The sequence below is a fragment of the Callorhinus ursinus genome, unplaced genomic scaffold, assembly GCF_003265705.2.
Source record: "Callorhinus ursinus isolate GAN/ISIS: 27379988/994484 unplaced genomic scaffold, GSC_fseal_2.0 scaffold4, whole genome shotgun sequence".
Classification (NCBI taxonomy): domain Eukaryota; kingdom Metazoa; phylum Chordata; class Mammalia; order Carnivora; family Otariidae; genus Callorhinus; species Callorhinus ursinus.
In genome coordinates this window covers 121,713,282-121,729,215 of record NW_027397066.1, presented here as the reverse complement: position 1 = coordinate 121,729,215, position 15,934 = coordinate 121,713,282, and the positions used below count along the sequence as shown (strand labels likewise).

At 44.8% G+C, this 15,934-nt stretch overlaps 2 protein-coding genes across 8 annotated transcripts in view; one reads left to right on the top strand and one right to left on the bottom strand.

Annotated features, from left to right (window-relative positions):
* Window positions 1-15,934, bottom strand: part of CUNH4orf51 (chromosome unknown C4orf51 homolog) — a 76,530-nt gene that overhangs the window by 9,750 nt on the left and 50,846 nt on the right. Inside the window, exon 5 of one of the 3 annotated variants that reach the window (XM_073892320.1) lies at window positions 13,689-13,823. The exons of the other annotated variants lie outside the window; for them this stretch is intronic. Coding sequence (XP_073748421.1) covers window positions 13,755-13,823 — 69 coding nt within the window. The 3' untranslated portion in view covers window positions 13,689-13,754. Of the gene's footprint in view, window positions 1-13,688; window positions 13,824-15,934 lie in introns of those variants that run through there. 3 annotated transcript variants of the gene reach the window in all.
* ZNF827 (zinc finger protein 827) overlaps window positions 1-15,934 on the top strand; it is a 172,491-nt gene that overhangs the window by 151,298 nt on the left and 5,259 nt on the right. For 3 of the 5 annotated variants that reach the window (XM_025874262.2, XM_073892307.1, XM_073892308.1), the window contains exons 9-13: window positions 1,693-1,830; window positions 3,298-3,469; window positions 4,533-4,699; window positions 12,863-13,054; window positions 13,415-13,592. In XM_025874262.2, coding sequence (XP_025730047.1) covers window positions 1,693-1,830; window positions 3,298-3,469; window positions 4,533-4,699; window positions 12,863-13,054; window positions 13,415-13,592 — 847 coding nt within the window. Of the gene's footprint in view, window positions 1-1,692; window positions 1,831-3,297; window positions 3,470-4,532; window positions 4,700-12,862; window positions 13,055-13,414; window positions 13,602-15,271; window positions 15,340-15,934 lie in introns of those variants that run through there. The other 2 variants (XM_073892309.1, XM_073892310.1) reach the window with 2 other exon arrangements.

Here is a 15,934-nt window from a genome sequence, read left to right as displayed (position 1 = left end):
TGTCCGGTAGTCTGAGCATTTTCATCTGCATGGATCTTCCGAAAAGTTCTTTCTACCATTTAATTATCGCCGCTTGGCATCCGGTTCCATAAAGCAACATCTGGTGTGCTTTAAAGAGATTCACGATCATTTACCGAGGTAAAGGACAAGCTATCAACTCAGTAAATTGTCTTGTTCTTCAGAGTGAGACCTTTAAAGGCCTCTTAGTGGCCCAGACAAGGGTCCCCTTCAGTCCTTTTTGGTATTCTCTCTGACACCTGTCTCCTTATATTACTGTAGAAGTTATGTCTGTGCAGCCCATTTAGAGTTCAGTGGGAAGAAACAGAGATGAGAAAATCGGAAGGAACCCTGCGGATGATGATGAGAAAATAAAAACTTTTTAAGATGACAAGAGGATGTATTAATGTCCACACATCTCAGTCATGGCTGTGCATTATGTACAGATAACTGGCAGCACTCATCACTTTCCCTAATTGGATGAGACCTTCGGGGAAATTCTAGTTGTGCCCTCCTGCCTTGGGGAGTGTTAGGTGGAGTAGCGTCTGCGTCCATTGAGTTTGCTATGACAAAATACCACAGGCAGGCTAGCTTGTAGTAACAGTAGAAGTCTATTGTTCACAGTTCTGGAGGCCAGAAGTCTGAAATCAGGGTGCCAGCACGGTGGGGTAGGGCCCTCCTCCAGGCCCCACACTGCCCACTGCTCGCTGGGTCTTCACATGGCAAAAGGGGCCGGAGAGTTCTCTGGGGGCCTCCTTTATAAGAGGCTCACCCCCATTCATGAGGCTCACCCTCGCGACCCCGTCATTTCCCAGGGTGTGACCTCCTAATACCCGCACCTTGGGCATTAGGGTCTCAACATATGAATTTGGGCGGGGGCGGGACACAAACATAGCAAGTAGGACGCAGTTGTCATCACCGAGTCTGTGTAACATTAGGTTCCTCGTTAAGGATTTGGCACAACCCAGAACATAGGGCAAAACTTTTCTTCAGAAAGGGCAGTGGAAGTGCATTTCCTTCAAAGGATTGAACTATTTGTTTTCCCATCAGAATCCGAGATTTAGGGGCGCCTGGGTGGCTCAGTCATTGGGCGTCTGCCTTCGGCTCGAGCCGTGATCCCAGGGTCCTGGGATCGAGCCCCGCGTCGGGCTCCCTGCTCCGCGGGAAGCCTGCTTCTCCCTCGCCCGCTCCCCCTGCTTGTGTTCCCTCTCTCGCTATCACTCTCTCTCTGTCAAATAAATAAATAAAATCTTAAAAAAAAAAAAAAGAATCCAAGATTTGGCACTCTCTATTTACCATCTTGTGGCAAGAGTGTGCATGTCTGGAGTTTTAACATGCCACTCAACCATTCGCTCACTTAGCAAATATTGAGTACCGACTGTATACTGCACACAGTGCTAAAGCATGCTACCAACCTACTGGGGGGTTTGGTTGGCTGACCTTTAGTGACAGAGAGAGAAAACACTGGAGACTCGGCTAGAACTGGAATCCATTTGCCACCACAACTTTCAAGAACAGCCTTCTTAGAAACAGGAAATGAACACAAAGACCAGAGGTTACTGGGACTTACTGGCAGTTACCAGCCACATTCTTCAGAAGGAAGCCTCTGCTAAAGTTCTGAAGAATATTGACTAAAATGAAATTTGTTCATGATGCCTTGTTTACCCCTCATGATGCTTTGCTCTTTTGGCCCAGACACAGAAAAAATAGTACTAGAGGCAGGAAACGGATTGCCATCCTGGAAATTCAATGACCAGCTTTTCCCGTGTGACGTGTGTGGAAAAGTGTTTGGCCGGCAGCAGACGTTGTCCCGACACCTCTCGCTGCACACAGGTGAGTCAGGAACTCACTCGGATGCCTTTGACACTCTGGATCACCAGCTTCTCTCTTCTCAAGAAGTTGAGTTTCTCTGAGAGAATTATAACAGGAAGTGGCGGAAATGTTTCTGTCCTGACCATTCAAGCCACTATACCTGGCCCGTTCAAAGAAGGCCCTGGAAACGGTTTTTATTTATATTGAAAGTAGGATTGGTGAGAAAAGAGACACATGTAGGTGTATCCGGGTAAAATTCCGGCACTCTAAGCACCATACCGCTCTCATCTTGAGGGTGCGGGGGATGGGGCCGCCCCCCCCCCCCCCGCCCCGGTCTCATCGGTTTCATCTTAGCGTGGTAAATGGGAGCCGCTGATGGGGAAACAGTTGCTATCTTTACCTTCATGTAATAGTAGAGAAATGTGCTTGATTCTGCGTGTTGCGAAAGGGAAGGCAACCAAATTAAGGAAGGATAAAGGTGGAATAAATAGTAACTTAATTAATGCAACGAAAATCAGTTCCTTCTTCCCGGAAAGAAAGAACTGTACTTTATCTGCACCGCAGGGCTCCTCCCCTAACCCCACCAAGTCCCGGGCCGCCAGCACTTCAAATGTGGGGGACTATCTGTAGGAATAATGCTGATGCCTTATATTTTGTTGGAGAAAAACTTCATTCCTCATTCTCTGCTGTGAAGTAGATAAGACTGGGTATTCTTTAAAGCCAAGCCTAGTAATACAAAGTAAGAATCAGGGATAGAAAATGAACTTGCTCTTGGCTTTTTCTGCCCCCGTCGGCCACCTTTATCTGCACAATGAAAGCAAAGCCTGCTCCTTTTACTGTAATTTGCTTGATGAATCGAATGAATTCAGAATGCCACTCTGCAGAGAGTCGTGAAACGTTGTCAGTTTTACGAGAGGGTTTTCATTAAGAAATAAATTGGAATTTTTAATTTTAAAATGAAAATTTCCCATTAAATTATTTCACATGAGTCATTTTTTGCCACCTTTAATTTCATTAGTTTTTGATTTCTTGGCTGCTGTAGGCCTGGAGCTTAGGGAAAATGATGGGGCTTCTCTTACACCAGTCCCAGAAAGGCTGTGTTACCCTCCCCTTTCTCCAGCCAAGCACCCATCCTCGGCTGACACATGGGGAGTATGTGCGCGCACACACACTCACACATACACAATATTCTTTTAGCCCCCGTGGGGCTCCCCTTAGCAGGAAGAAGGACCTGTGAATGTCTAAGAAAAAGCAGATGGTCCAGTTGTCCTGGGACTTGCTTTAATCTTTGAAAGTGCTGATAAATACAGCAGTGACCTGCTGGATAGAGACTGTTAGATACTTATAATTCCTAGGGGTTCCCTTGGTCCCCATGTGAAATGAGATTTGAACCCTCCTTTCCTGGAGAGCTCTAAGCGGCCGCTTGCAAGGTGTTGGGTGTTCATTTTGAAGAGCAGTTTGGGTTGTTTCCCTTTCCTTCCCCCGCAGAGGAAAGAAAATACAAATGCCACTTGTGCCCGTATGCGGCCAAGTGCCGTGCAAACCTGAACCAGCACCTGACCGTCCACTCGGTGAAGCTGGTGAGCACGGACACGGAGGACATCGTCAGCGCCGTCACCTCTGAAGGCAGTGATGGGAAGAAGCACCCTTATTATTACAGGTGAGCGGTGAATGGAACTGTGCCCAACTTTCTGGGAACACTCCCCGCCCGTGTCTAGGGCCTACGTGATGAGATGTCTCTCCTCAGTCTCAGTGCAAACCTTCGTTGTAATATTTGCTCTGCTTAGACTGAACCCAGAAGCTGCGCTGACTCCTCTCTTAGCCTGGGTGGCCCTAGTAGAATTAATTGAAAGGGAAATGGTCTCGGAGGTGGCTCTCTGGGCTGGAGCTCCAGAGAGTGGCAGGGCTCCTGGGATTATGAGCTTTTAGGTTTGTGCAGCTGGGAAGTTTCCATCTTTGTAACAGAGCACCTTGCTGCTCCCTGAGAATTGTCCTACGGAGAAAAAGAGTAGGAAAAATAAATCTGAAAACTCAGGGGAAATCGCTCTGAAAGCATTGCATATTTTCCCTTGGTCGTGTTGTCTTCAGTACCTGGAATTTTATGTTTCCCTTTCACATTTGACCATGAATCAGTATTTGGTTTGGTTCCTATAAAATCCCAAGGGTCAGCATCTTGCCCAAGAGGCAGGCCATACAGATTGGGGGAAACTTGCTTTTGTGTGGAACGTCTCCACGGATGGATGGCTTCTATTGGGAACTGTCATAGACAGGACTTGCTCCTGCTTGCAGTGCCATCTGAGGACCTGCATGTGCCTTCATTGCTACACCGAAGGTTTCCAGAGCCAGAGAGAGGCTCACTGGGTATGCTGGGTGCTCCGAATTTATCAGTGTGTCAGCACCGCTAATATCTTGGCAAAGCTGCACCGCATCTCTTTGCCCGAAGGAATCAGTAAGGTGATGTGTGGCATCTGGAATCTGTAATTTTTAATTAACTTTATGATTATGATTATAGCGTGTATGGGATTGTTATGTTATGCCGGCACTTAATCCGTTTGGCACGGTGACTACTGCAGAGGCATCCCAGAAAGCCGAAGAATTTTCTAATGCAAAACGTTTAGGCGGGAGGAAAAACGTGTGTTAGAGTCCAGTTTTCTGAGTGGACCGCAAAGTATCACTCTTCTCTCTCCCCCCCACCCTTTTTTTTTTGTCGTCCCCTCATATAGCTGTCATGTGTGTGGATTTGAGACCGAGCTCAATGTCCAGTTTGTCAGCCACATGTCACTCCACGTGGACAAGGAGCAGTGGATGTTTTCCATCTGCTGCACCGCCTGTGACTTTGTCACCATGGAGGAAGCAGAGATAAAGGCTCACATTGGCACCAAGCACACAGGTGACCATCACTGTCGGTCCTTCTCTCCTCCATCCCCAACCACCCCAGGGTGCTTGCCCACCTGGCAGATGCATCATCATCACCGGGCGACACGGACCTCTCCTTCCTCCGAAGGAAGGACTTTCCCAGGGTAGCAGAGCCACGTTGCCCAGGGTTCGCCTTTCATTTAAGGCTCTTGCCATTCTGGTTAACGTCTTCCTTTTCATAATGTTAACATTGTGACTTCACCATGCAATTATCCTCTCACAACTGAGGGTTACAAATGACACCAGTGTGGAGTCATTAAGTGAGAATGAGGAGGAGCCCCTCCACTCCCCCCTCCCCCCCCCCCCCCCCCCCCCACCCCCGCATTTTGTGGTGCTTACAGATTACAAGCTGATGTTGCTAACGGCCAGCCCTGGGTGTTGGCTCAGCCACTGGCATGATTGGTACTTGAAGGATTTGGGTAAGGGGAGTTTCCCGGACAGTTGTGCTGACCACATGCTCGGCCTAGAAGGAGCTCTCTGTGCTTTAACCAGCCGCCTTGGTTCCGTGGTGCCAACAGCAATAAAAGCTTGCTTTTGTCGTAAGTTGAGCAGCTATGACTTGGAGGTCTGCAGAGAGCCCTTATGCTGGGTGAGAAGGTGCCATTTTTACAGTTGGTTATCTGGCTTTAACCACATTAGCACCGTGGGCAGCAGGTGAGCTGGGAAAGCCATGTCAAAGACAAACCAAATTCAACATTTCTGGAGTGGCTAATGAAGGGAAAGGCCAGCCTCTCTTCCATTTCCACTGGCTTTTCAGATATTCTTTTTTCCCCTTTTTTCTGTGACTCTCCTATTCTTCTAACCCTCTCCACCCCAAGTGTGTCTAAACCCAGTCAAGAACCTTCTCTCCAGGCCACAGCCCCCCTACCACCACCCCACCTCAAGGAAACCATAGAAACCATAATGGCTGGAAAGCAGTTGGATATAGAATCACTTCATTGTCATCGATAGAAACTTCACATTCACAAATACCCAATGCAAACACATTCACTGCCACTGGGAACACAGATCTTGTTCCCTCTGAGGTGGAGGGGCTCCTTGTCTACCTGGGAAGAATATTCCCATTTGTTACCACAGAGAGCCAGAATGAAATGCATTAAGGAAGTTGCTTTTTTAATACAGTAGAAGCCTTTAACACTGCTGCTATTAGGGAATAAGGTTATAACCTTTTTATAGGCTTTTTTTAGCCAGGGAAACTAACAGAGCTTGGTGGTTTTTTGTTTTGTTTTGTTTTGTTTTGTTTTTCGTAAGGGCCAGATAGTGAATATTTTAGGCTTTCAGGCCATACAGTTTCTGTCACTACATTCATTGGAATGAGCTGAAATTTGAAAGTAGAGTAGACAGTACACAAAAAAAGCGGGCCTGGCAGTGTTCCAATAAAACTTGATTTACAAAAGCAGCAGGCCAGATTTGGCCAAAGGACCCCTTTTAGAAGCTAATGGTCTTCACAGCGAGGATTTCTTGCATGCAGTTGCTGTTCTGAAGTGTTTGAATTTGACCCAAGATATGTCCATCTAAATCTGTTAATTAATAAGCTGTATAGTTATAAAGTTATGATATAAAGCAGTATATATGCTATGTGATACATATTATACTATACGTCCCCGAGAATAGGAAGCTTATCTAAGTTGCCATTGTCTCTTGAGCACCTGGGCCAGTGCCTGCACCGTGTAAGTGGGGAGTAAACGTTCATCCGGTAAATGATTATATGTGTGCAAGCACATTTTCACACATCTGTGTGTGTTAAGCAAGAAAATTATTCCAACATGGCCCTTACTGAACCCTGAGAGTCTGCTGACTTATGCATGTAATCTATGTGGAAGAAGTTACTTGGGATGGAGGGAAACACACTTTGAATTCTAGATCCTAGTTCTAGACCCCATGTTACCATAAATAGCACTGCAAATGTAGAAACTCATTTAACTTCCCTGGGCCTTCATCCATTCCTTGACTTTTTGAACGTGCAGGAGATGCCCAACAGGCATAAGGTTCTCTAATTCTGTGGACCTTGTTCTCTGATATGATTTACCTGTCATAGGAATGGGCACCTTTTATTTCAGTCGCCTAGGAAATCTGCAGTGCTTTCTTGTTATAGATGTGAAGTTGTGATCTACAGAATGAGCTTTGTCTCCCACAGAATCCCTGTGCTTTCTATACTTCCTTCCCGGCTACTCTTACGCGGGGCACACTTGTGAGCAGGGTGCTGGGTGGGTATCTGAGGAACTGCCCTCTGTTTAGGTAGTTTCTTCCCAGTGACCCCTCCTTACCCTCTTGCTCCCACTCCCTCGCTCTTTGTGTCTGCAGAGAACAAGGGAAAAATATTCCCTCTGGTGCTCCTGATGTCCTCGATGCAAATTTTGCTGCAATGTTTAAATGCTGCAGTAACAGCACTGAGGAACCTGAATAGCTATTTGGAAAATACAACCATCAATACTTTACCTCACACCGACACCAAAATAGATATCAGACGACTTACATAATCCCCGTTAACAAATCAGCCCTAGAAAAGTTTGAAGAAAATAGAATGTTTATCAGACTTCCAGAGTGAGGATTTGTGAAAGCTTAAGTGATTCAAGAAATGGCAAAAGAGAAGAATCAAGAGATTTGAGGCATAAGAATATCTTCTTCTCTTTGCAAAAGAAAAGGAAAAGAGAAGAAAAACAAAACCAAAAAACCAGTCTGAAAAGTGTGTTTGTAAAAATGACAAAGGCTGATACATTTACTGCATAGAAAATTTGTATAAACTGGTAAGAAACCCTTCAGGTCTCTAAGTGAAGAATTTATAAAGGACATAAACAGTCAATACACAAATAAAGAAATAAAAGCTAACCACTCGACAAAAGGAAAAGTATTTGACCTCACTAGCCATCAAATTAAAACTCAAGAGTGGCTTACGTTTCACCGATTGCATTAGGAGTGTGTTTTACAGCATTACCCATGGTCACTGGATGCTGCTGATACTTTTATGACCATGACCCTACAGAGTGGGAGAACTTTTGAAAACTACTTAGGTAGTATAGACCAAGAGGCTTGAAAATGCCTGTAACTCCGTAATCCTTCTTCTGCGAGTATCTCCATAGGGAAAAAAATCAACCAATGGAACATTAATTTTCTTTTTTTTTTAAGAGTTACATATGATTTGTAACTTTCTTTTCTTAAGATTCATTTATTTATTTTAGAGAGAGCGAGCGTGCGAGTGAACAGGGGGAGGAGCAGAGGGAGAGAATCCCAAGCAGACTCCCCACTGAGTGCAGAGCCGGACACGGGGCTCAAACTCACAACCCTGAGATCATGACCTGATCTGAAACCAAGAGTCAGACACTTAACTGACTGAGCCACCCAGGTGCCCCTAATACTATCATTTAAAACCATTAATTAATAATTGTTTTCATAAATTTTGAGAGCCAACTATGTACCAGCATGGGAAAATACAGTGTTAGTGATTGTTATTATTATTTATAAATATTATATATTATATTTTATTATTATAATAATAATAATACATTCTTCTATAATGCATGCAATGAGCCAGGCATTGTTCTTGGTGCTTTATATATAAAAACCTATTTAACCCCCACAACAAACATATGAGGCTGCTGATATTAACCCCATTTTTAAGATGAGATCACTGAAGCACTAAATTAAATCCTTTCTCTTAAGTCATTCAGCCATCAAATGATACAGGTGGCATTCAGACTCAGGTATTCTGGGGGCTCCTGGGTGGCTCAGTCGGTTAAGCTGCTGCCTTCGGCTCAGGTCATGATCCCAGGGTCCTGGGATCAAGCCCCACGTAGGGCACCCTGCTCAGTGGGGAGTCTGCTTCTCCCTCTCTCTCCCCCTCCCCCCCAGCTTGTGCTCTCTTGTTCACTGTCTCTCTCTCTCTCTCTCTCTCTCTCTCAAATAAATAAAATCTTAAAAAAACAAATCAGGGTGCCTGGGTGGCTCAGTCGTTAAGCGTCTGCCTTCAGCTCAGGTCATGATCCCGGGGTCCTGGGATCGAGCCCCACATCGGGCTCCCTGCTCCGCAGGAAGCCTGCTTCTCCCGCTACCCCTGCTTGTGTTCCCTCTCGCTGTGTCTCTCTCTGTCAAATAAATAAATAAAATCTTTAAAAAAAAAATCAAACTCAGGTACTCTGGATCTGAAGTCCTTATTCTTAACTACTATGCAATTAGCGACAACAATTTTAAAATAGATATGCTTACTTCTAAAAAAATTAAAAGTACATCAAAAATGTAATGGTGTTTATATTGAGGCAGCGAGACAACTGGTAATTTTTATGGTCTCAATTTATCATTTTGTGTCATGTTAGATTATGAAATATTTAGGTTTTTTTCAAGTTCTCTTTAGCTGGCTGTCCTAATGTATGAGGTTGCATTACCTGAGCACGGATGTCCTTCACCAAGAATCTTTGTGCTGCTGAAAGTGAATGACCCCTTGGATCACAGTGAGCCATGGACTGAGTTGACAAGGGCACCCTGGCTCACTCCCTACAGAGCCAAGGGAGATGAGGACTGAGAGCAGAGGAAGCGGTGTGGGGTAGAGATCACAGCTTGAGTGGACTGGGCTATTTCCCCACACCGGCTCACAGAGCAGCTGCACTGGCACTTGTATGGTTTATACATTTATTAACGTAGACAGCTCTTCCCAGTGTCTTAAGCCTCAGGGTACTTGACACTATTGTTAAAGATGGTAATTAAAATGATAGGTTTTAACTCTAAAAACTAATTTAAAATAATCACTTGCAAGATTCTATGGATAAGACCCACCTTAGAGGATGGATTTGGTGAAGCAATAGACTCAGGGCCCCTACTGAACATATTCTGTTTGTCTACAAAATGTGACTAACCTGGTTAAATATTTAGATAAGAGACTGGCAAGGATGGTGCTAGCTTTCACTAGCTTCCTTGTACCAAGGGGGGTCTATACTTTAAAGGCATATTCCCTCCCTCCTTGGTCAGTGAGTGAGGTCACATAGTGTCTTTCCAGGAACCAAGTTCAGTCCTGCTAGGAACAAGATTTTTAAAATTGTAAACTGAAGTAAGCACTGTCTTCCCTGGATATAAGTGCAGTTTTGCCGAGAGCAAGACTTGGAAACATTGCAAGAGGGTAAATATTTCTTCCCTTCTCTTTTAAAAAAAATTTTTAAATTGGACAAGTAATTTATGGTCACTTTAGAAAATTCTGAAAACCAAATAAAAGAAAACAAACATACCGCTGATAATTTCACCCACTAGCTGTCACCACCATTACAGCTTTGTTTACTTCTGGACTTTTTTATGCTTATATATAATATATGATTTGTTTTTTTAAATCTCCTGATAAAGAAAGTTCATTTCTAGAGTTTACAATCACTAGATTACTTAATTGACTGATTTGAAGGGAACTGACACACAGTCTCCCTGTATTTCCTACCCTAACCTAAAACGATGGGGCTACTTCAGTCTTGTTTGGGGAGAAATGACATCTTAACAGTATCAAGTCTCCCAAACCATGAACAGCATAGAACCTTCCAGTTATTTGGGGTGTGTAATGTACATCGTTAATTTATTACAGTACATGTTCGAGTGCTACTGTACCTTTTCATGTGCAGTGTAAGATCCTCACAATAGCATACTTCCCTGTCTCCTCTCCCAGCCTTTATGCTATCACTGTAATATTTTACTTATTTATGTTATAAACCCTCTATGACATTATTCTTTTTTAACAAAATTACTTTGATTCTCTTTTAGAGAGATTTAAATAAGAAAACTCAGGTATTTGGCCATGGAGTTGACATTTCCTGTGCTCTTCTTTTGTGTAGATCCATTTTTACTTTTGGTGTCATTTTCCTTCTGCCTCAAGAATTTCTATTTTTTTTCTTAATTATTTATTTATTTATTTGACAGAGAGAGACACAGCCAGAGAGGGAACACAGGCAGGGGGAGTGGGAGAGGGAGAAGCAGGCTTCCCACGGAGCAGGGAGCCCGATGCGGGGCTCGATCCCAGGGCCCTGGGATCATGACCTGAGCCGAAGGCAGACGCCCAATGACTGACCCACCCAGGGGCCCTCAAGACTTTCTTTTAACATTTTTTGTAATTCTCGTCTGCTGGCGATGAATTCTTTCCCCCTTTTGGGTGGGGAGGGAAGCTTCGTTTTTGAAATCCATTTTTACAGAGTATGAGATCTCAGATTGACAGCTGTTCCCTTCAGCACTTTAAAGATGGCACTCCACTACTTCTTGCTCACATTGTTTCCCGTGAGAAATCTGCTGTCATCCTTATTTTTGTTCCTCTACACAGAATGTATCCTTTTTCCTTAGGCTGCCTTTAGGGATTTTTTTTTTTTCTTTATCACTGGTTTTGATATCCCTTGGTATAGATTTCTTCATCTTTCTTATGCATGTGGTTCATTTTGCTTCTTGGATCTGTGGGTTTATGGTTTTCCCCAGTTTGAAAAAGCTTTGGCCTTCTCAGATTTTTCTGCCCTTCCCACCCCATCAGGGACTGCAGTTAAATTTACATTAAGCTACCTGAAGGCATCCCACAATCCACTGATGCTCTTTTCATTTTTATGATTCTTTTTTCCCTCTGTTTCATTGCAGATAATTTCTATTATTATTACCTTCAAGGTTCACTAATCTTCTGCCATGTCTAAATTGCTGGTAATCCCATCTGGTGTATTTTTCATCTCAGACGTTGTAATTTTCATCTCTAGAAATTTGATTTGGATCTTTTTTATATCTTTCATATCTCTATTTAACTTTTTCAATATATGGACTATAGTTATAATAACATTATGTCCTTATCTGCAAATTCTAACAGCTGTGTCAGTTCTGGGTCAGTTTTGACTGGTTAATTATTCTCCCCATTTTAGGTTGTGTTTTCTTGTTTCTTGGCATGCCTGCTAATTTTTGTTTGGATGTCAGACATTGTGATTAGCCTTGCTGGGTGCTGGATATTTTATATTCCCATAAAAATTCTTGACCTTTGTTTTAGGATGCAGTTAATTACTTGGAAAATTTGACTCCTTTGAGTCTTGCTTTTGTGACTTGTCAGGCAGGTCTGAAGCAGTGGTCCAACTAGGGCCAATCATTACCCACTCCTAAGAGATCTTCTTCAGTTTCCTACCCAATGCCCTGGGAATTGTGAGTGTTTCTAATCTGGCCAGTGGAAATAGCAGTGTTTTCTGAGCCTTTCACATGGCTTTTTTTCCCTCCAGTCTTGGGGGGTTTTCTCACACATGTGCTCTGATCCCTACTCTGCTGAATGAATACTCATGGGGGACCCCCTGCAGGTCTTTGAGTTTTTCCTCTGTACTGCTCGCCCCCCTCTGGCACCCTGCCCCGCCAAGTCCAGCAATGTTGATCTCCCCAGACCCTTAGCGCTCTCTCCTCAATTCAGTGAGCCTGATGGGCAGTTCCCCACCCCTGCACTGCACCCTGAGAAGTAAACTCTCTGAAGGCAGGGAGTGGGCCACCTCTTTTCTTTCTTGTCTCCCAGGGATCACTCTTCAGAGCCTGATGTCCAATGTTGTAAAAACTATTTTGGGGAAAAAACGACGACAACAACGACTATTGTTTGATATATTTTGCCCGGTTTTGTTTTAGTTGTTTCGGTAGCAGTGGTAAATCCAGTCTCTTGACACTTCATCTTGAGTGGAAGCATTAGTCTCCTGACACTGAATTTTAATGGCCTCCCAACTGGTTTACTCCTGGGTTTGAGGGAGAGTCCAGTCCATGAAGAGCATGGATCCTGGAGTAGGACCAACTGAAATCTCTGCTCCACCACTTCCTAGTGTGTGACTTAGGCCGAGTTACCCTGACTGTGCGTCCCTCCCCTCATCTGTGAACCAGGAGTGCTAACAGTTGTGTCTCATTGGATTTTTGAGAAGATAAAATGAGATACTGTGTTCAAAGCATGACAGAGTTCCCAAGTCCCACAAGTCATCATTGTAGATGAGGGGACCTGGGATCCCAGTAGGTGCCCTGGGAGAGCTGGGAACCTCACCCTGTCTTCCCTGAATGATGATGTAGCCGCGAGACCCCCCCCACCACCCCCACCCCTACTTGCTCTTATTCGAGGGTTATCATCTCCTAAATAACAGACCTGGGTTTTTTGGGGGGGGTTGTTTGTTTGTTTGTTTGTTTGTTTTTTCAGGAGAAGACAGGAAGACCCCCAGTGAATCGAATAGCCCCTCTTCCTCCTCCCTCTCAGCTCTGAGTGATTCGGCCAACAGCAAAGACGATTCAGACAGCTCTCAGAAAAACAAGAGTGGGAATAACCTGCTGGTCATCTCTGTCGTGCCTGGGAGTCAGCCCTCAGTGAACAGTGAGGAAAAGCCAGAGAAAGGTGAGGGAGAAGTGGGTTGGCCTGCTTAAAAATAAGCCCTCAAGGGGGGTGACGTTGGGAAACAGGCAGTAGGCCTGGGAACAGTATAATGTTATCATCGCCTCAAATTTGTATTTCTTTTGGCTTGATTTGCATCCAAATATGGGGTGGATGGATGGGCAGTGTGACACTGATTCTGGAGCTGTACGTTTGACATTGATTCTGGAGCTGTACACTTAACTCCTTTGGCCACAGAGATGCAGGGAACGGTGCCTGAAAGGGTATAGCTGGGGAAGAGGAGAAACAGGGGGTGTCTGTCCCCCTCCTGCCCTCCTACCCCTCTGCCCCATGCACCCGTACACCCAGCTCCCGTCCTTTCAGGGTTCGAATGTGTTTTTTGCAACTTTGTCTGCAAGACGAAGAACATGTTTGAGCGCCATCTGCAGATACACCTCATCACCCGGATGTTTGAGTGTGACGTGTGCCACAAGTTCATGAAGACACCTGAACAGCTGCTGGAGCATAAGAAATGCCACACTGTCCCCACCGGTGGGCTCAAGTAAGGAAAGCAAGTACAGAACCTTTTACTGTGTTGTTATTAAACACCCTTCCCCGCCCCTCCCCCTCCCCCCTCCCCTGAAGATTTTGGGGTCATGGAGAGGGAGAGCTTGGCATGGGGCTAGTCAGTCAGGCACCTCTGCTACCTTTAGCCGGATATGAATCAGACCTGTTCCCTGGGGGGGTCAGCAGACGCAGCAGGAGAATCCATTTCACAAATTCCCCAGGATTCCTGGCAAGCAAGAAGACATGTTGGAACAGCTCAGCATGCAGGGGGTAGACTCATCCTACACTGCTTGACTTTGGTTCGGACTGGATTTTATGGACTTGGGGCTTAGTGTCCCCGAGCGTAAATCATTACACTCTCACAGCCCTTCACTACCTGTGACTTATTTTTTTTAGATGATTTGCCATGTATCTTTTAAACCAGCATCACAACAAGCCCACCTGCACCCTACCCCCAAATATTGGATCCTTGCCTTTTTGAACAGACAGGAGGCAGTGTTTTTCAGATAGAGATCACGTGCCTCATGTCTTCCTGCAAACATGCCTTATTCCTTCCCAGGAACTGCGATTGGGATCTCCCTGGCTAGCCTTCATGAGATCTGACATTTCCAGTCACATGTTACTCACAGATCCCCAAAGACCTAGACAACAAGCACCATCATTAACTACTATTTGCAAGAGGCCCTCTGGTCTGAAGTGAGACCCATCAGTTATTACCGAACGCATGGTGTGTCTGGCTTGATAATAGGCGCTGAAGGGCAAACGAGGAATAAAATATAATTTCTACCCTCAGGAAATGTATGTCCTAGCACTACCAGAATTTAATCTTTCCGGTGATTCTGAAATCAGCCCCTGTTCACAAGGCACTTAGGACCTAGTAGAGAAAGAAGCATATGTCGTTGAATACAGAAAGACACACAAGTTTCAAGGCATAATTATTCATGTTTAGCTGAAATAATCATGTCATTAAAAGAATGAAAATTTATATTTTACTTGACACAAGGGGAAAAAAAAACCCTCTTGTTTTTAAACATTTTTATCTTTGAAACTCACAAATTGCCAGAGAGGTTGGCATGACTCTCCTGAATGGGCAAGGGATGGAGAGACCCAAAGGGACCCTGGGGGTCAAGTGTTGGAGGTAGTCCAGGGTTGACCCCTCTGCAGGCTCCTGCCTGGTCAGAGGCACCTTCCTCAAAAACTTTCCCAAACAGAGGAGTCAGGGAGCAGCACACCTACTGTCAAATTCCATTTTGTTTCACTCTTGGGGCACTTAAGTGGGAGGGGGAGGGGATGCCTGTAGGGATGGGGGAGGGGAGATTATAATTCAAGACAACCAGTAAATGGGAAATGCCCAGCAAGAGCTTATTTGGGAATTGGATTTGGTTTGTTCCCACTGTCCCTTTCTAAATACTTGTATACTCTTATTTAAAAAAAAAGAAAAAAAAAGCCATGTATTTCTGTGGTTGGACTAGTGCTCATTGCCTTTCCCAGTAGCCCAGTCACACCCATTAACTCTGCGGCCCCTGCCGGTTGTCGCTTTGTCAGTTAGCCTTGCCTTGGGGACCTACGGAGTCCCAAGCCTCCGACCCACTGGGGAGAATGCACAGTGAATGCTGATGCTTTTTGCCGGTCCAGACACTTCCCGTGTGGTGCTAACGGTCCCCTGTGTAATAGTTTATGTTCTAGGATGACCAAGTAGAAGAATACTTTGAAAAAAATTGATAATGCCTTCTGGCTATACAGTGAGTCTTTGTTTTGTTTTGTTTTGTTTTCCCTTTGCCATATCAGAGAATTGATTTGCCTGAGAGAGTGTCTTTACGATAAATAACGGGAGCACGGAAAACCCTTAGCACTTTGCCTGAGCAGCGAAAGAAAGATTGAGCTGTGGGTCACAGAAATGTTCTTAAAATGAAACAGACTGCCGATGTCTAAATTGCTTTTCTGTGATGGAACTGCTTGTACTCTATATCCTGTTCATAATGCAGATCAAATAAGATTATACTATTATTTTTCTTTTGCCGTAGCTCAGGACAGTGGTGAGTTTCAGACTCCTCTAGGTAAGGCCCAGCTTGGCGTAGGGGTTGTGTGTGCACCTGACCTGGGAATGGGCTTTATATTTCTCTCGTGTGCACTCTTCTGTGAGCTGAGGTTCAAAGGCTAACGGCGAGCTTGGCGCTGAGGAGCAGTGCACGGTGCACTTGGTTGTGTTGGGCTCTGCTGAACACCTCTCCAAACCCTCAGAGGACAATTCACTCCAGGGCCCTGCCCTGGCAGGTGCCAAGCCAGAGCTGAGGCAGCCACTTTTGCATTTGCATTCTTTTGGGAAAGAGAGCAAAC